This window comes from Lissotriton helveticus, chromosome 8 (genome assembly GCF_964261635.1).
Source record: "Lissotriton helveticus chromosome 8, aLisHel1.1, whole genome shotgun sequence".
Taxonomy (NCBI): Eukaryota; Metazoa; Chordata; class Amphibia; order Caudata; family Salamandridae; genus Lissotriton; species Lissotriton helveticus.
In genome coordinates this window covers 831,331,241-831,352,825 of record NC_136069.1, presented here as the reverse complement: position 1 = coordinate 831,352,825, position 21,585 = coordinate 831,331,241, and the positions used below count along the sequence as shown (strand labels likewise).

The following is a 21,585-nucleotide window of genomic DNA, read 5'->3' as shown; positions in this document are numbered from 1 at the left end:
GGTCAGTTTTCAGTTCATGGGTAAAGGGGTATTTTTAGGGTTCAGGGTCAGTTTTCAGTTTTTGGGTAAAGGGGTATTTTTAGGGTTCTGGGTCAGTTTTCAGTTCATGGGTAAAGGGGTATTTTTAGGGTTCAGGGTCAGTTTTCAGTTCATGGGTGAAGGGGTATTTTTAGGGTTCAGGGTCAGTTTTGGGTTTTTGGGTAAAGGGGTATTTTTAGGGTTCAGGGTCAGTTTTGGGTTTTTGGGGTACAGTCGTACAGGGTAAAAATAAAATTAATTTAAATTAAATCAATTAAATGAAATTAAAAAATATAAAATTACATTACATTATTAAGTTTTTAATTTATTTTAAATGTATATGTATTAGTTTTAAATTTTTAATTATGTTTTAATATTTTTATTTAATATTTGTAACATTATATGTATTTTATAATTATTTTTACATTATTATTAATACATTTAAAAAAACGATATTTTTAAATACGATATTTTTGTACTACGATATTATTTTTTCGATATTTTTGTACTTACCTTGTTAGGGATAGGATTCCTATATTTTTGACTTCGATATTTTTGTCCCGATATTTTTGTATTTCGATATTTTTGATTTCGATATTTTGTCAGACATTCATCAAACCCAATAGAAAGGCATGCAGAAATGCGCAAACTGTGTGTACTGTAACAATGGCATTATTGGCAATAATTTCCCACACCCTATGAAATGCACTACTATTCCATTACTAAATTCAAGTACTTGTGACACATCGAATGTGATTTACATGTTAAAATGTCCATGTGGAAAATTGATGTGGGGAAGACTGAGCGTAAAATTAAGATCCGAATCACTGAACATAAAAGCAACATAAGAAAACAAAATGCAAATTATACTGTGGCAATACATTGGGCATAAGCAGGTCATAACATTGCACAACTGCACTTCACCATTCTACAAGCTGTAAAACCTCAACCTGGGTTAGACCCACATAAACAGTTGGCGAAATCAGGAGTTTTCTGGATCAAAAAATTGAATACGATGCATTCACTAGGGATAATGATAGATTTGGATTTTCTTGCCTTGTATGAGTTACATCACTTGTTCTTGTTTTGTATGAGCCATATTACTGGTTGTTTCTTAAACTGTTTAGTCAGATTATTTTGCTTATTCACTCAGAAAGACTCACCATCTAAATGTTCCTGTTATTGATGAGCCAGCAGGAGTAGTTTGATTTGCTTGGTGGGGTTAGTGTTTCACTGGAGTACGTAGGCTATGTTTGTCTATATTAGAGTTGACGAGTAGTTTCACTTTTTGAATGTGCGTCTCTACACAAATTACGTTAACACGTAATAAACTTGCCAGGGTACACGGCCTGATACGTTCACGTACCTACATACGGAAGATGCAGAAACTAACACATAACTCACCAGGTAAGCGGGGTGTTCGCCATGCTTTTTTACACCGGGCATGAGGTGTTACAACTAATGCTCTTGCACGTATGTTTTATGAGAGAGTCTGCTGCACTTCAGTCACTTTATGGTCAAGGGAAGCATGATCACTTTAGACACCATCTTCCAGCTTTCAGAGGCATGTTAACTCACAAGCTCGAAAGACTAAACAAGTAATCTAGCAGACATTATGGTTCTTCTAAGTTCGGAATGGACTCTGGTTTACAATCGATTATTTGGCTAAATACATTTTTTTTATATCTTTTTATGTTTGAGCATAATATCGCATGTGTTTAGACACAATGTTGAAACCACTGTCAACACAAATGCACACGTTGAACCGGGAAGGTATTATTTTCTTTATTTGGATGATCATTTGGCTGAGGACTGGATTTATTGGCCTTCTGTTTTTAGATTATATTGTAGAGATTATAATTGGAAGACCCCTGATGAAGAGTCCATTCTGACCCAAAAGGCATTGGGTAGCATCTTCACTGTGATTACAGAATCAATTGTGGAAAAAAACACATTACCATGGATAAGGACGATGAATGAATATCATAATCAATTAAATATGATGATTAATCATTGAATAAGAAAAAGCATTGGAGATTATGAAAAACTATTGGGGAAAACTAGAAGAAAAACCATTGTGTTTTGATGTTAAGGGCGACCAGTAGCTTGGGAGAGGATTTCCACATTGAGCATTAATTCCTTTAGTGTTTCCTTAACTTATCATGTCTCAATCCCTCCCTTTGGACTTTAGCGCCTTGACACCTTCAGGTAATTGTGCTGAATAAATCCCTTTAACATAAAATAACAATGCAATACGTCTCTTTTCAACGATCATTGCCAGTAGCCAGATAAACACTGTCAAATCAAAAACATGTTTGCTAAACTCGTATGGGGTTCAATATGCTTAAAATGTGTCACTCTTTTTGAATCTAAGGAAAGCTCTGCCCCTATACTTGAAGTGTTAGCTATCCGCCCCCCTGAAGTTTGAATCCATTTGCACCCCTTGAAAATCTGGCTTAAACTTGCCCTTACCTCGGCCAAGACTGGACATCCATTTTACATTGGCTCTTTCATGAATTCAACATGTCCACTTGTTTCCATGTTTATGGTCCATATCTATGGAGGACCGGGGAAGGAACATGCCATAGAGACAAGACAGAGCAGACTTCAAGAGTGAGAGATGTTTTTTCACACAGATGCAGAAGGAGGGGAAAAAAACAAACAACAGCCTGTCAGAATAAATGTGGTGCAGAAGGAGCGGGGACCTGTTTACCTGCACTTATGACTGCAATTAGAGATGTTTTTAGATGCACTAAGAAGAGGAAAAGTACAGGGAAAAATACAGTAACAGCTGTTTTAGGCACTGGGAAAGGTTCCTATTTCCACACTGGAGGACCAGATATAACAACCTGCATGTTTATAAAGCACTTATAAAGGAGAATCTGGGAATGAGGAGGCGAGCGAGGAGCCAGCAGCTATCGGTATATCATGAGGACCCAGGGCATCTCTCTTATAAAAAGACTAGATCATGACTAGAAAAAACAGGTAAGGGGCTCGAAAGTACCCCGGGTGTACTGCGGTGGCATGATAGGAAACCAGGACGAGCCTAAAAAAAGGCTGAAAGATGGATGTCGCTCTGGCGGCCCCACCGCATTCAAAACCCAAGGGCGGGGCTCAGGGCTGAAAGCAAGGCTTGGAAAATGATGTGTTCCAAGCCTTGTGTAAGAAATTAAAGTTACAGCGTAGAGGTAAACAGAAAGAAGAGAAAACAAATGAAAGACATCGGATGGACGGCAAAGGAACACTTTTCACTAACCAATTAAACCTCCTAACAGAAATGCCAGCACTTGAAAAACAAGCACAGCACAAATGCTGTGCAAGCAAAACCTATTGAAAAAGCAGATGAAAACAATACCTGGGCCATGGAACACTGATTAGAGAAACATAAGAGGAACAACAGGAAATAGTCTGCTACAGCCAATAGAAATGGAGGAAAAGTAAGTGGCATTCACACCAATCAATGAAAAGTGAGGGCAGGATATAAGCCCCTTTTACGATTTATTTCAAACACAATAGATTTCACAAGCACAGCGCAAGTGCTGTGCAGGTGAAACCTAGAAATAGAGCATATTTTTATTAATTTTTAGAGTCCTTGATCATCAAAATTAACTGGACAGTAGCAGAAATACAGATTTTAGAAGAAATAAATACTTTTAAATCCAATTTCAAACAAGCATTTGTCAACAAAAACTTTGCAAACTTCTGAATAGTTTGAAACAGTTAGTTCATTGACTCTGACCCGGGTTGGGAAACCAAATTGGACAACTACCTGGCCACTAGAGCCCTTTCCAGTCAAGTTCCAGCCTTAAGGAAATGACCGCCATAGACAATAATGGAGTGGTCCTTTTGCTGAAGATGCAGGCAGAAAAGATGCTCAATGATGCTCCTGGTACTGTGCGGTTGTCGGGGTGAAGTGTGGTCAATCCCTTGGTTCACAGGTGGGTTGCAGCAACTTTGACCCCAACACTTGGGGTTCCACGACGTCCTCTTTGCAACAGTAGAAGGCCAGCTGCAGCTGGACTTCCAATTTCACGACACAGTTGTCACAGTGAATATCCTTGGTGGGGGCTAGTGTCCCTCTTAGGCGACAAAACCATTCTCTGATAAGACTCCCATGTCTGACAGACACGGGTGCAAATTTTGGCTGTCTCCACTTTGTCTCTTTGCCTGCCCACTGAAGACTTGTGGTGATCCCTCAGAAGTGGCTACTGCTTTGTCGGTTTGGGCTTCCAGAGGTTGCTTTGATCTGGGGCTGGGAATCGAGTTTCCCTGAGCCAGGAGCCACAGGCGCAGTCCAATCTCACTAGCACAAAGTGCACCAGGTGGAGTCCTTCTGATGGTGAAACCTCTCTACATGAAGCTTCAAAGGCAGCAGAACACTCCTCTCTTGGTCTTCTATCCAAATTCATGGTGTACTGAAGTTCAGGGTGCCGGAGGTCCCCATTATATCCCTGGAAAGTGTCACAAGGAGACAATGCAGTCACTAGCCAATGGGGTTAGTAGGCACCCACCTCTTTGGTGTCAAAAATCCAGTGATGTGTGGCATTTGGCAATCCCAGAGTGCAATATTCTGGCCACTTTCAAGATGCCTGAACTTTTCCTTGACTGTTAGGAGCTTGGTAGCCCACCCGTCAGGTGTGGCCACCTAAGGGCTACACACCCACAGGAAAACGAGTTTGGGGATGGGTTTTCCCTCTCTGGCACTGTCTCCAACTTGTCTACAGGAACAAAAGGCAGACTGCTCGGGTGTGTTGTCACAGGTAGCCTTTCAAAGGCGACTTCCCCTTTGAAGCTCGCCTTTCAGGCTAACACCCCTTGTAGCCTTCCTGGGAGAGGAGGTCACACCTCTCTCTGTGGAACTGCCTTTGTTCCGGAGCTTGGGAGTCATCCGCACATCACCCCAGGTGGTCAGAAAGTTATCTGTGTGCCAGAGCTTTTGTGAGGCCACTGGACTAGCCAGGGAACAGATATGGAAACTTTCTAAAAGTTGCTAAACTTTGAAAGTGACATAAATCGCGCCTTGAGCATCAAGTCAGATTTAATGCCATGATTAATTTGATACCTTACAGTACACAGTTAAGTAGTCCCATTCAGAAGTTAGCCAGGCTTGCATGCCAGCCGGTAACGCCATGTTAGCCTATGGGGCTACTAAATTTCCTCAGCAAAGCAATAACTTTTAGGGTTTCACTGTGAAGATATATTTTAACCTATATGTCTATCATAACAATAGATATCTCCCTGCAATAGGGCTCTATAGGCCTTCCCTAGGGGAGAATGATATTTACTGTCAAGGGAAAGGTGACGCTGCCATTGATTTTGATGGTAAAGTCGTTCTAGCAGTAAATATCCTACTCTTCCAGTCTGCAGTGGCAGGCTGGTTGCCATTTTGTCATTTTTTACACTCACAGGGGCACAAACAGTGCTGGAGCCCTGGGTGGTCACTCAACCTTACATTACCTTGGTACCCTGGGTAGCATATACTAGGGACTTATAAGTAAGTCAACGCTTTCCAATTGGGTATAGACAATTCCATATTACTTTTGCAATGTGTTAGAACACCGCCGCTGAGGTCTGGTTAGCAGGCCTCAGTGCACTCTTAGAGTCCCACAACCATAATATAAGAAATATTTATACAAAATATAGATACATAGTTAGGCCCTGATTACATGTGAGTTAGTGTTTTCTGACCACTGCGTAGAACCTTGTTTGTTCAAGGTTTGGCATTACAATTTCGGTGGTATAACCATAAATTACCATAAATTACCCGGTGCTTTAAATATCCCACCCTTTGTCCCGTTTGGCATGTAAAAGCTATTGGAATTTAACAGGGGACAGTCTATAATATTTACAGTACTATGCAGTAAGCACCGATACCAGCATTTTATTCCCCAGGAACTCGTCATAGATGCTATCTACAGGTACCCAATAGATAAAGTACCCGAGGGTATCATTATTTATCCGGTGTGATAGAAAGTACCTGCATTCTGAAAATGCCAGAATCAGGTCCTTAATAGACATGTGTGTTCACACATTATATGGTTGCTATGGAATAAAGATACAGATCAATGTCACATTGCATATGTTTGTATTGACAGGATTGTGGCTATTTGCTTTATAAAGGGGTCCTGGCATTATGGTCCCAATAGTGACATGCTATGGGCATTCTTTGCATGATTGTGACTAATACTAGCAAGGTAGCATGTAAATCCCTGTCATAAAATGGATATGTTTGATATTTAGTGATGATAAAAGGACATGAAATACAAAATCTGTCCAAATATGACAGTATTACATTAGGACCCTAGTTGAAAATAGCAAATTGATGTTTGAGACAAAACTTCCATTTAAAAAAATGGAAAATTGATATTTGGTACAGCAGTGTTGTTTTGTTCATGAACATGACAAGCTTTTGTTAAGCCAAATTAGGCTAATTTATTCAAAATGAAAAGTCTATATTTGAGAGGAAAATATGTACTTTTCAGAAATTGTCTAGCAAATGTTTGGAGAAAAATTATTACATTCATGAATTATATTTATACCTTATATTTGAGTGAAAAATCATGCTGATTTCAGGAGCTTATTGACCATCTTGGTTCTTTCAGAAGCCTGTAACTGTTATGCCATTTGTTTTTTTACTTGTTTTCTCATCATTTACACTCAGAAAACCTTTTTTGATAAACCACAATATCGATCTGAGGCCTGAGTAGCAGCGGTGGCTCCTCCGCAATGCAGTCACGCTGCTAACAAGATGCAATGGTGGGATGGCAGGGCATCCGCATCAGCGGCCGAGGAGGGGGGGAGGGTTGAATTAAAAATATTAAATTATTTTTTTTTTTACCTGATTCTACGGCCGGCTTGTGGTTCCGTGTTCCTCTGTTCTTCTGCTTCTCCTGGCAGTCCCTGGGACAGATTCCTCATACAACCAGATGCTGCTCTCATACTTTGATAGCATTGCCCGGATTGGCCTGTGTGGGCTGGTTTGACTCTCTGCTCAGGCACACGGAGTCTGTGCAGTTTCTCCACCTGGCTGTAGAATACAGCTGAGTGGAGAAACCTAAACGCCAATGTCTGTTTGGCCGGCCTGAGACGACCGGCAAAACAGACATGCTCACTAAGAAGTGCACATAGCACTTAATTCCTCCTCCCTTTCATGGATCGACTCAGCCCGTTCCACACCACCACCACCCCCCCACACAAGATGGCGCAGCCAGCAGATAAAAAAATAAGACGAAAATAAAATATTGTTTTCTTTTTCAGCTGCTGACTCTGTTCCAGTGGGGCAATGCTCCTCCACCGTTGTGAGTGGGTAGATTAGTGTACACTTTCTGATCTGTAAGGGATCTTTAAATTGAGAAGTAGCACTGTTGCATGAGCTTGTAAGATTTGTCTAGCTCTTCTATCTGTGGCTGATGATTGTGATATTTGCATAATGTTCGATTTTTCCGCCCCTTCCTTCGAGATTCTCGGTCAAACATATGCCTGAAAATCTGCTTGAAATAGGGAAGGTGGAAAAATGAAAGGAAGTCAAATGGTGAAGTGAAAAGGGATGTTAATATTATTTTAAACTGTGATAGGCAATGTCAGGTTGCATGTCCGGATTTGTTTAACAAACTATAAATGGCTATTGCTGTGAAACCAGACCCGGACTGGCCGTTGCGGGTACCGGGCAATCCCCCGGTGGGCCGCACAGGTGGGGGCCGGTTTGGAGCCCCTGGGGGCCGTTTTTGTTACAGGGCCGTTTTTGCAGCATAAAAACGGTCCTGTAACAAAATCGGCCGAAAACTGGCCCTGGCAAAGAGCGCGGCCGGCCCGCCCTCCCCTCGGGGGAGGGGAGGGGGGCCGGCCGAGCACTTTGCCAGGGCCGGTTTTGGTTCCCAGTCCGGCCCTGTGTGAAACCAGTTTTTGGAAAATTATGCCGAAAAAGGCAAAACTGATTCATTTTCTTGTGATGCATGAACCTCTAACATCATTTGGATGGGTAAGGCTTGGCAGCTGCTCAATGAAAGCATTAGAACCTCTTCCGAAACTTTGGACAGTTGCGCCTATTTATGTGGTCAATATGCTGTAAAATCCACCATTTGCTCCTGTCTTGCTTTGCCTTTAAGATTATACTGAATCTCCCACACGGTGGCTCAAAACCCACGGTGAAGCAGGAGACATAAAACACAACAACACCTAGAAAAGGGTTTTATTTTACAAAATGCAAAGACTCTCCCTTTAGAATAAGGCTTGCAGTTTTTATTTCTGCAATGCTCTCTGACAGAAAGGCTTTACCAGATGCCAAAATAACAACATTCAAATATCCATTGAGATATATATATATATTTATATGCATGCAATAATAACACACTTGGTAAATACACCAGTTAAATGCATGAATAATACTAATGAATAAACAAGCAGCAAATATTATGAGATAACACTCAAGCAAATATAATGGGACGTCCTGCAAGAGATCAGAAAGATATATATACACTAGATACATCAAATTATTACTTTGGATGTGCACCTCACTCATAAACACATCACAAAGAAAACACCTCAAATGATTAAAACCACTTGCCACACATCACAATGGCAATAATCAAAACTCAAACACCTCAAATGACCACAGCCACTGGAACCACACATCACAATGGCACTAGTCAGAAACAAGTCACCTCACCCGATAGTTCACTCGACATCCTTGCCAATTCTTGCTGGGGGGCCAATCACAGCTGGCTTGAACTCTTGACCGGGACTCAAGTTCTGTTTGTCTTACAGCAGTACGTCTACTCTGTAAGTGAGCTCCCAACTCAGCTGTCAACAAACCTCAGCTCTATATATTCTCACAATACACACTAGAAGGTTTGAGAGTCTTCCCCCTGCGCCACAGCAATCCTACTAGGACTGGCCACCTTCCAAGCAAGCATTCCAGGGCAGAAAGGAGTTCCCACGTCCCCTCTACATTTGTGCATGTTCCAGCCATTATCTTGACGAAGCTCACGAAAGCCTTCCAGGGTACGTTAAGAAATCTCTCACAAAAGCAATCCTTGAACATGATTAACCCAAACAACATGCAAGCCTGGCTGTGTGCACAGAGAAGCTGAAGCCAGGCAGAGTCAAAATTCAGGATGACATGAGGCCATGTCAAAGCCAATAGTTAGAACTTAATAATACTACCAATGTACAATACAGTGCACATTTGTGCACCACTGCCTATAGCATCAAACACTTCATCTCTCAATGTACAACACAGTGCACAATTGTGCACCACTGCTCATAACACTGCACCTCAAGACCAAAAAGTACATTCCACACCTCTCTTTCTCTCATGCTTTCAAATGCACATCCCACATGTTCTGTTCTTGGCAAGGCTGTCCTACTCCGTGACAGCTCCCACTGAAAGACTGCAAGATTACAAGAAAGAAACCTTTAAGAGAAACAAGGCATATGCAGGACGTCGTTCATTCAGGCTAGGGTAAATTAACACACTGAAGTCAATTAAAATAATGGTAGTCAAAGGTCATCACAGGGTGTCAGACCACATGAGTGCCTTTAGCACTGCAGCCCCTGAATTGCTTGGCCTGTTTTAAACCGAACAGGAGAAATATGGGTTTGCTAACTTTGTTTTATCATTTGTGCTAATTCAGAGAAGGTATTTTTCACACCAGATATAATTCACACTCCTCCATTGTAACTGGCATGCTGCACTACCTGTGGCATGAGCAGTAAGCCTTCTGTGTACTGTGCCTTTGTGTATCTCTACTGATAATGTCATTCATTCAAGTCACAATTAATAGCTACATTGTCAGAGACAGAATGCAAAACTCAGCTTTTTCACATTGTGAGTATAGTGAGATTGTTTGGTTTCACATTGCTGTGAGGGTTTCATCCTCCTTTGGTTTTTGATGGGTGGTGCCCTTGCGACTGCTAATAACCAGCTGTGACTGTCTGGTTGGGTCAAATTATAAAGTCACAAGTTGGGTAGGTTGGAAATTGTAGCTCTGAACTTTCATAACGCTCATCTGGCTCCATATTTTTTATTAACATCAGACACATTTCTTTTGTGTGATTAAATTTAGAATGATTCAGTATATGTTTTGCTTGAGGATAGCTTACTTATCAAAAACAAGCATGTTATACTGTAACACATGGAAATAATATAAAATAATGCTTCCATTATACATTTATTTTACCAAGTTGTTATTGTCCCTTGGAATACCAGTTGAGGTTCCATATCCCACATGGCTCTGTCCCTCTATTGATTTTTTTTGTTGAGAACTTTGTCATCTGTATTTATTTATATTGAGAAAATATTAAAATGCCATAAATATAAAAAACACAAAATGACAACAAGAGAGCCTAGTAATGTGGTGTACAGAAGCAGAATAAGTAAATGAACCTGTCTAGAGGGAAACAGAAATCTGTGCTTCATTGCTGTAATTTGAACTGTGTTGTTCATGCCACACTGCACAGCAATCAGGAGGCTCCACTCACCAGGACCTGTGATTGTGCTGTCATTTCAGGTATCCTACGTGAAAGCTATTGACATCTGGATGGCAGTGTGCCTTCTGTTCGTGTTTGCTGCCTTGCTGGAATATGCGGCCGTGAACTTTGTTTCCCGGCAACACAAAGAGTTCCTGAGACTGCGAAGAAGACAAAAACGGCAAAATAAGGTAGGGTAGTATATAGATGTATAAATCCAATCTCATAATATAAAAAGGGCAACAATGGTATAACTGTCTCGCATCTCTGTCTTTGAAGAAGTAATTGAACAATGGTGTTCAAGACACTAACACAACAGTTACCAGGATGTGTATGTCTGGATCAATGAAAATATTTGCCCAGAATCACATAGAAAAAGAAGACAACGGAGCACTCCTATAGTATATCTTGTGTGTCAGCGTTTTGGTTCAGGTACAATGAATAAAATGTTTGAGGTGCACTCACTCCTTTCCGCCTCCTCATCCTATTGTTCTTTTCTTGCCTCCAAAGCTTTCTTCACCCACTTCAGCTGAGAGCACTAGCTGACAAGAGCACCAGCGCTGAGGGGCAGGCCCTCTGAAGTCAATGGCACATTTCTGTGAAATTTTCGCCCCCCCCCCCTAAGTTGCATGCCCTGTGAGACCGCACAGTCCACACACCCCTAAGGCAGGCACTGTTGGGGGTCAGATTTATAACATTTGGCGGTTCAGAAGTAGATTCATCTTGGAGCATGGTTGAAAGAAACCTTGAATGACACAAATCTAGAATGTTGTGGTCAAATTTTGAGATCTTTTGAACCAGAGGTATATGGTTGCACATCCTAAATATAAAATAGAGTTTCAACACATTTGAGTCCAAATGAATATTTTGAGATGAATATTTGGATTGGTTCTGGTTAAAAATGTACTTTTCATGGCCACATTTACAATATTTTGTTGGGAATTTTACAGTACTTGGAGACACATCTATCTATTAATTTTGGATCGATGGGCACACGTTTTGAAAAGATTGTGGTCTAAAGTTGTATTTTGGATTCAGAGTGGTAACTTATTTGGAGCATTGGGACCCTATGTAGATTATTTACTAGTGAAACTTTCTTCAATTTGGATGCAGGTTAATATATTTTCAAGGTAAAATGGGAGAATGTATATAATTGTGAGAACCAGAAATTTTATTTTTATGGACTTGTTGAGGGATTAAAGTTAATATACATCACAGTTGAATCACACAGACATTTCTCAATGTTTAAGACAATGAGAGAACACCTTTTTACATCACTTTATGAAATCTATCAGCGTCCCTCTGGACTGCAGAAGACTAGGAGGTGAGGGACTGGTCAGGGTAGGATAAAGGAAGTAGACCATGTGTGTGAAAAATATTAAGAATGTACATGCTATCTTCCTGGTCCCAAATCACCCCTAAATAGAGGTGCAACATCATGCCTGGTGATCAGGGAGCATGTGACATAGTGTCAATTATGAGTCTTGCATGATTAGGTATGATTTGTCTCAACAACTGCTTCCTGTCTCAAATATGGAATGGCCTCTAACATGTTTACCTGTGTGAACAGGTGTCTTTTCGGATGCTACAGAGAAGCATTTATCTTTGATTAAATCAGCTCCTTTGGATGAAAATACTGTTGTATTCACTGGGTAGAATTGCCATAGTTGTAAAAGTATTATATCAACATTCAGGGACAAGTTTGTTGGTTCTCATCCACACATAGAATCAACTCTCTCTTTCTAATCTAGTGCCACGCTCAGCAATTCAATCCCATTCTGTTCTGCATCCCTCTTCGTAACCCTCTTTGAAAGTCAATATGTTTTCTGAACTATAACCTGGGAAGGCGAGTCCACAGGAAGATTCTTTGAGCCTCCATATTCTGCTGCTACCTCAATAACCCTTAATGCAAGTGGTCAAGGGTCTGATACAAGGATGTGCCAATGGATCCCAAAATACAATCCAGGAGTGATAATTACTTTCCTGGTCAGCCCTAACGTCTGTGATGTAAGTTCAGGTTATAGGCACATATGTCTATGTTTACTGGTGTAAAAGGTATTTTGAAATTTACTAAAGCTTATTTAACAGCAAAAAAATGTATCCAGGGTGGGAAGGAGGCAGAATGGGGTTTCCATGTCTGAAATGTCGTGAAAGATTGTGCACTCTCAAACCTAACTTGTCTGTGGGCATTCACAAAGTTCTGCTTGACCGATTCCTACCTTGCCCGGGTCAGAGGCAGGGTTGGATTGGTAAGCGGGCACTCCAGCGCCGGGGCAATGGCAGAGGGGCCGGTGTCCAGGTTATTTATTTATTTATTTATTTTGAAGCTTGTAAAGCGCGCGGCTACCCCCGACGGGGGTGTCCCGGCGCTGCAGACAGCAGGCTAAAGAGGGAAGATAGCAACTAGAGACTGGAGAACAGCCAGGTTTTTAATTTACTCCGGAACAGTGATTCTGATGGAGAGAGCCTAAGCTCTAATGGAAGGCTGTTCCAGAGTTTAGCGGTCCCTACAGCAAACGCTCTGCCCCCCATTCTGGACCGGCGAAAGCGCGGGGTGACAAGGAGGCAGAGATTGTTGGATCTGAGAGCTCTGGTTGAATTAACAGGTTTACGCCTTTTTCTTAGATAGGCTTGACCAAGGCCCTTAAGGGCCCTAAAAGCAAGAACCAGTGCTTTAAATGGAATACACCTGGTCACTGGCAGCCAGTGTAGCTTCCTCATGTATGGAGTGATCGCATGGCGGTAAGGGATGTTGCCAAAGAGCCTAGCAGCCGCGTTCTGCACGATGTGCAACCGATTGATCAGGTAGGCAGGGGCACCGACATACAAGCTATTTGAGTAGTCAAGATGAGAGGTAATTAAGGCATGTATGACGGTCCTGCGGGAGTCAAGAGGAAGATAACGAAAGATTTTCCTAATCATACGAAGTTTGCCAAAGCAGGCTGCGGTAACTTTGTTAATATGGGTTTTACACAATAAAGTATTGTCAAATTGAAAACCCAAGTTGCGAGCAGCTTGGACTGGGACCGGAGGAGGATTTAACTCCGAAGGCCACCACAGCGTGGTGGAAAGTGGGGACTTCTGATTGAAGAACAAGACTTCCGCCTTGTCCTTATTGAGTTTGAGATTATTAGAAGTCATCCAAGAGGAGATGTTGATAAGCCAGTGATGAAAATTGGTCAAACTGCCGTCAGAGTGATCTCTGTAGGAAAAGACAAGCTGAGTATCATCAGCGTAAGAGATCACTCTGACCCCCCAGGATTCAACCACCTTTGCCAGCGGAGTGAGGTAGATATTGAAAAACAAAGGGCTGAGTGCGGAGCCCTGCGGGACACCGCAGAACAAAGGTTTATCTTCAGATATAAAAGGTCTAAGAAAGACCTGCTGCGATCTACCAGTGAGAAAGGATTTGACCCAGGCCAGTGCCGTTCCTCCAATTCCAATGTTACGCAGGCGGGCCAATAGTATGTCATGCGATACAGTATCGAAAGAACCAACATGGCCTCCTCCCCCGCATCCACGTACTCTCGGGTGGACTCAGACACCTCAAATAGAGCTGTCTCAGTACTGACGCCTGGTCTAAAACCTGACTGAGAATCGTGCAGCAATTGTTTAGACTCTAAATAATCGGTCGGTTGCTCCTGTACCACTTTCTCGACAACTTTTGCTGGCTTGGGGAGAAGGGAAATAGGACGATAATTGCTGAACAATGATGGGTCAGTATCAGTCTTCTTAATGATAGGGATCAGCATAGCCTGCTTCCATAGAGAGGGGAATTGGCCTGTGAGAAGAGAAGTGTTCCAGATAGCAAGAAGAGGGCTAATCACCAGAGAGGCAAGGCTACTTAGAACCTGCGCTGGGGCCGGGTCCAGAGGAGATCCAGATTTACACCGGTCTAATAAGGTCAAGGCAGACTCCATGGCAAGCTGTTTAAACGCGACAAAGGTCTCCTCCTGCGTGACTTTAGATTCCGGCAGGGACGCTGCCCCGTCATGCCTAAAGGTGGATGAAATGTTAATGTTCTTATCATGAAAAAAGTCAGACAGACCATCGCAAAGAGTTTGACTTGAAGCAATTGAGGTGGCCAAGGCAGGAGGGTTAGAAGATTCCTTAATGATGTTAAATAAGGTTTTAGCTGAATTTTCGGCAGTCTTAAATTTTCCTACAAAGAATTCCCTCATGGTGGCCCATTTTAGTTTGTGGCATCATACGTCAATCGCCAATTACGTTCTAGCTTTTTACATCGGCGCCTTTCATCACGTAATGGCTGAGAAAACCAAGGCGCAGATGGTCTCGACCTTAAGGAAGCTAATGGTAACATTGGGGCAAAAAGATCAATAGCAGATGAAAGGGATTTGTTAAACTTCGCTACGTCTGCATTCAAATCATCGGAGGGCTGCCCTAATAATTTAGGGAAAATGGGTTCTAAGGCCGCACAAGTGACCTTATACCATTTTCTCCCGTGATCCCTACTTTGAGCTGAAAAGAGCGATGGAAGTGGCAAAGTCATCTCAAGCGGAATCAAATAATGATCCGACCAGGTGAGAGGTAGAGAAGGGAGAGTGAGTAAGCTAGGATGATTAGAGAAAACAAGGTCAAGGGTGTGGCCAGCTAAATGTGTAGCGCCCTGAACCAGCTGAATCAGGTTCAATCCAAGCATGGAGTCTCGGAAGCTATTAGCCCGAGTGCATGTAGCGTCATCTATATGGAGATTAAAGTCTCTCAGAACCGTAAAATACGGGTGCTTAAGTGAAAGATATGCAATCATATCAATGAGTGAGGAGAGCGAAGTGGGTAGGGCGTTAGGAGGATTATACACCAAAACGCCCACAAGGATAATGGTGGAGGAATCCGCAATAGTAAAATACATGGCTTCAATGAGGCCTAGCTTAGTGATTTTCCGAATAGTTATTTGTAAATGTGAGTGCAGAATAACAGCAATCCCCCCTCCCGCCTTTGTGCCCTATTGTCTATTGGGTAGCATTTCTTAAGCGCATAGTTACCCGGAGGCATCCCAGCGCTGGGCAACCTAAAAAACACCAAGGAATTAAAAGAGATAAGATTTAAGAAGCTTACGAAATTTAAGGGAATCGGGCTGGGAGCGTAGGTGTTGAGGAACACTATTCCACAGTCTAGGAGCATTATAAGAAAATAGACGTCCTCCTGTTCTTGCCCGTTTGATTCTCGGTATAAACATTAGGCCCTTACCACAGGATCTAAGTGTCCTATTGGGCACATACGGTTGATTCCAAGACCTCATAAGGGGGGGACCATTTCCTGATATTGATTTGTGAACAATACAGAGGGCCTTGAATTGCACTCTCTTCAGAACCGGCAACCAATGCAACCTCGTCAGAGCATCTTTAGCCGATGACCGCCTGGGGACTTTCAGCAACATCCGAGCCGCACAATTCTGTACTGTCTTCAGTTTTCTCATAGTACCTATGGGAGCGCCGAGATACATGCCATTAGCATAATCAAGCCTTGATAGGACCAATGCCTGTATCAAAACGCGTTTTGCTAAGAAATGAAGCAGGGCCAGCATCTTCCTAAATTTCCGGAGTAATCCAAAGCAAATGCCTGCCACTTTACAAAATTGAGCTTTGAAATCCAGGTTGGTGTCTATGCATACTCCTAAACTTTTTACCTGCTTCTTCGAAACAGGAGGAGGACCAAGGCAGTTGGGCCTTGATGAATCAATATCAGTAGGGGCCGATGTCCCAAAAAACATAAGCTCCATCTTAGAGCCATTAAGCTTCAGGAACGAACTGCTCATCCAGAAAAAGACCTCCTGAAGACAGGAGCGCAGATCTGAATCAGGAAGACTGCCTTGATTAAGAGACACCACCAACCGGGTGTTGTCAGCATACGACACGACCTGGACACCGAACTGAATAAGTTTCGGGGCTAGGGAGCTCATATATATGTTGAACATTGTGGGGCTCAGTGGAGATCCTTGAGGCACTCCACAGTTCAACATAATCGGTTCAGACACCGACTCTCCCTCAATCACCCTATATGACCGATCCTGAAGGAAGGGCTGAAACCACTTGAGGGCAGAGCCTCTTATACCGAGCTCCCTCATTCTTTGGATCATAAGCTGGTGGTTCACCGTATCGAAGGCTGCGCTGAGATCTAACAAAATTAGAACAGCGCAGCCTCCAGTGTCCACAGCTCTTTTAATGTCTTCCAGGGCGGCAAGTAATGCTGTCTCTGTACTTTGTTTAGGTCTGAAACCAGTTTGGGAGTCATGTAACAGATTATTCTCTTCCAGGTGTGCCGATAAAACAGAGTTCACATATTTTTCCGCCACTTTACTAACCCCTGATAAAAGAGAAATTGGGCGATAATTACTCCAATCATCTGGATCAAGGTTCGGTTTTTTGAGCAGTGCCCTAACTCTTGCCTGTTTTCATTGATGAGGGACAATGCCTGACTCCAGGGACGAATTTATACAGTTAAGCAAGACTGGAGCCACTGCATCAAAGAGGGTACCCAGAATTTTTGGCGGTGCAATATCTACGGGGGAGCCTTATTTCAAACCTTTAACAAGAGTTTCTAGTACAGTACGTTCCAAAGTGGGAAAAGACTCCAGTAAGTAAGCGGAACCAAATGAGTCAAGCCCATTTATTTCAACTTCTTGGGGGGGCAGCGTATAGATCGGGAGTGATTTATAAATAGCTTGGATTTTATTTTCAAGATAGCGTGCCACCGCCTCACATCTAACCTCCGGGGGGCTAGAGCTTACTCGAGGGGCCACCACAGTAAGTAATTTATTAGCAATTTTAAAGACTTCTCCTGAAGATTTCGCAGCAAGAATTTTTTCTTGAAAATAAGAGCTCTGCGCAGTCTTAATTTCTTTTTTATAATGTCTTATGGCTGCACGATATGCAAATCTATGTTCTAAAGTGAAATCCTTCCTCCACAATCTTTCGTGTCTTTTACACAGTTGTTTTAATTGACGGAGCTTGACTGAGAACCACGGGTTTTTCTCTGTTTTGGTCCTTTCTGATATTTTAATTTTAGGAAGAGCCACATTAAGAGCTTGCTCCATCCAGCTGTTAAAACTGTCACAGGCCTGCGTTGGATTGGAGTGGGGCGCAGGAGTTGTACTTATTAAGACTTTAGAAATGGACTCAATAGGAAGTTTTGCCCATTGTCGTATCATTTTAGAAGTCCTAATGGTTTGGTTATGTGTCCCCAGTACCATGATAGAAAAAGACAAAAGTGAATGGTCTGACCACGGAACCGGGACCACTTCTTCTACTTTCCTAAATCCATTATGTTTGAGAAGATTGGATCCAATAAATGGCCTTTGACATGAGTAGCTCCTTTGACTTTAATATGTAGATGAGAGCTGGCCAAATCATCCACAAACTCTTTAGTGCCAGTGGATGAATTCTCTTCTAGATGCATATTAAGGTCACCCAGAAAAGTGAAATTAGGTGTAGAGGTAACAAAAGTAGTTACATGCTCCAAAAGATCGTCTTTAAAAAGGCCCAGAGGGCCTGGGGGCGATATATCAGTAATCCAGAAAAAGTGTAAATCGAAAGACTTTCACATTGGGAGATTACCTTAGTTTCCGTTCTGCAAATCAGCTCCTTTTTATATATTATCGCAATCCCCCCCTCTACCCACCAATCTATCACATCTAGCGATGGAATAGGAAGGAGGTAGAGCCTGCACAATGTCAAAATCAAAATCACTATTTAACCATGTTTCCGTTAAAAACAGAACTTCTGGCTGGCGCTCCTCCAAAAGTAAATTAATTACTAGTGCATTTTTACATAGGGAGCGACAGTTAAGTAGGAGCATTTTCACTACTTTACCTGTCTCAAACCCTTGTAAGGGTTCACCAGAGTTAGACTCAAAGGGTACGAGCAGTTCCCACAATGTTTGTTGCCACCCGGCGGCATTGAGTGAGCGCACTTCACTCCTACCTCTTTCTGTAGCGAGAGCAGATAACTCCTATCAAAGGTGATCCTTTCGTGGGTAGAACCAGCATGACTTCCCGCTCCTGTCCCCGTACGTCCACGGACGGGCGCAGACGGGCTTGCCTTAGGCGCGCCCGCTGCGCACGACCGCTGCGCGGATGCGACAGGGGCGGCTAAATACACGGGAATACGCCAATCAGGGGGGAAAGTTAAGCGTCAAAAGACTAAACCGCTAACTCCCCCTGAAACACCTGAGAGCCCCCCGAGAATTTCCCACAGCGTTGGACACACAGTGTTAATTCGATATCATTTCACTCCCAAATTAATTTTGTTTTTAAATTCGATTTTCAACAACACATAAAAATTCATAAAAGCTAAAAAACGGTGTCAGGGCAGCAGTTAATTAAAATTCGAGCAGAGTCAGTGCAAACGAGCTAGCAGAAAGAAGAAGCAGAAAAGAGTGAAAATTAGGCGCCCGTTGCGCGGACGCGACATGGGGGGCTAAATACACGGGATGACGTCTATCAGGAAGGAAAGTTAAGCGTCAAAAGACTAAACCGCTAACTCCCCCTGAAACGCCTGAGAGCCCACCGAGAATTTCCCACCCGGTTTAATCCCACAAAGCGATAACCTGGAGGGGTTGCAAGGCTAATATCAGAATTAAATACAAGATGTCCCAGGCGTGGGTAGAGAGTGATAACCAGATGTCACTAGAGTGACGGGGGAGAGAGCGACAGTTAACCAACCCAGCCTTGAGGGTCACAGGACGCCTGGATAGGCTGGAATTTCTGGCTTGTAAAGAAGCAGGGGTTCTAGCGCGAGCGAGCAATGTGCACAACTAAAATGCTGCTTTTCAAGCTCAGAAGGATTGCACCGCGCTGAAGGGGTACAAGCGCCATGTCTCAGAAGCTGAGATCTAGACCAGCAGATCCGGGTAGTCAGGGGCCGACTAGCAGTATGGCTGGCGCTGGTCGCGGCCCCGGCGCAGACGGGCTTGCCTTTTGCGCGCCTTCGGCGCGCCCGCTGCGCGTCGTGAACTTCATGGGACTAAATAGTCTAGCCTGCTAACCCCTGACTCCCCCTCGTGACCGGAAGTGAAGCGCGGTCACCCTCCCTACCCTCCACAACAATCGGGCGGAGCCCGTGGTGGACCGGGGTAGGCGGGAAGGAAATGCCAGTTGCGAGGTAAGTGAGCCCAACAGTAATGCAAACAATAATACAATCTTAAAAACGTCTGGAGCAATTATTTAAAACAGCTGATGAACTTGCAGCTTACGCGACTAACCACATCAGTAGCGCGCGTCCGCCGCTTCCAGCTGTGGGATGCTTTTTTAGCAGCCTGGGGGACGATGTGGGCGGTTTCTATGTTAGGATGCCACCAGCTGCCCAGGGTGCCCGAGTGCCCTTTCTGGAGGCAGATGGGAGTCCATCACCTCTCTTTTATCAACGGGCAGAGGTGTCGCTCCCTTTCTCTCCTGGGCAAGCCCATTAATGTATGCATATCGAGCGGGGGCAGGGGGCCTGAGCAGATGTGGCCTCACTTGTTTTCAGGTGCGTTTCATCAGTGTGAACTAATCCATGCATTTTTTTTACCCCCCCTCCCCCTCTCTTTTTTTAAATAACATTTCGCCAAAGCATTGTTTTGCCAAAAGGCAATATGTAAATGTGGCCCACTTTCTTTTAGCGTGCCCAGGCGGATTTTTAATCCTTATCCAACCCCCTGCTCCTACCAATTGCAGGAACAGTCAAGATTGGTGAGGTTTCAGGGGAAGAGATTACTCTTTAGGGACAAATATTTTTCCTTTGGATAAAAAATGCCTCTGCATTGTTGCAAAAGCAATTTCACAAATGGTTTGCAGGAGAGTGGCAAGAAACATTGCACACACTTTGATATTCAGCAATACAATGGCCATTTCATATACGTTTCACAAGAGACCCTGATCACACTTTGTGAACCCCTTCACAACGAGCCATTCCCTTTCATTGCAACTTGATGACTATTCACATAGGTGGGACCACAATTTCCTAATAAAAAAAGAGTTCTGATGAATAAGAAAAACATCCCACCCATCCAATTCTGCATACAGTGTCATGGTCGGAAGGGAAAAGGAAAGGCATTTTCTCTGAAATATTAGTGAAAAATAAAATGGTGTTTATTTACCCCACACCTAGCGCTAGGACAGAAGATGGTTCTCAAAAACACACCCATCTACTGTTACCCTGACAATTTCGGCAGCTGCAAACCTGATACACAAAGCTGCATTCTTTATTCTACATCTGAAAGAAAATAGACTCTTAATGGAAATGTTGCCTCAACAAATATGTTTCCATGGAAACAAACAACACCGCACTAATAGTTTTAATCATGAAGCCTCCGTGCCTTATTGGTGCAAAGGACATACACACATGGACTGGATCCATTAAAGGAAGGCTCAATCAATACAATAATTGCTTCTGCATCTCAGAAATCACAACATGAAAGTAGCAGATGTGTAGGTCCAAAGAATAGGTGCTTTTCTAAATGCAAATGTTTGCAGGCAGCCTGCAGCAATTTCAATTAAATGAAGGAAATTGCTAAACTGAAAAGAGCACCTAACCTGGTTACATTGTGAGTCTCTGTTACACGCATTCTTTCTCTCTTTGCCGACCTGTGACTGTCAAATAACAAGCAACTCTCTTTCACTCTCTATCACATGTTTTTAATCACACATCTCTCTCCCAAACACTTATACTATCTCTCACACAGACAATATTCACACTCTCTCTGTGTCTCTGACAGAAACACTTTTTCACTCTCTGATTCTCTTTGTCCTCCTCAGTTCAGCTCAGAGATTCAGTGTGCAGTAAACGCCAAGAAGGGGATCCTACAACTACTTGTTATACACACTATTCACTGTACAAAGTGATGCCTGTAGGGCAGTGTACCACCGCGCTAACAAAGCCAGTTCATTAATAAGCAGCCACAGGGCGCCAGGGGCAAGGATCCGAATGCCGTGTACTTTTCAAAATATTTCTAGCCCCGCTGGTGAGGTTCATTGGTGTTTGCGGTTCTTTTCTCCTGCAGTGGCACCCCAACCACCAGCTTTCACAATTCTGAGTGACAATTCATAATGCCTTTCTACAGAATCTGGTGCTATCTCCTCCTTAGCAGCAACCTATTTGTAAA

At 43.0% G+C, this 21,585-nt stretch overlaps 1 protein-coding gene across 1 annotated transcript in view; it reads left to right on the top strand.

Moving 5' to 3' along the window:
* GLRA2 (glycine receptor alpha 2) overlaps positions 1-21,585 on the top strand; it is an 819,827-nt gene that overhangs the window by 658,299 nt on the left and 139,943 nt on the right. The window contains exon 8 of the mRNA XM_078657642.1: positions 10,527-10,676. Within this exon, the coding sequence (XP_078513768.1) occupies positions 10,527-10,676 (150 nt within the window). The remainder of the gene's footprint in view (positions 1-10,526; positions 10,677-21,585) is intronic.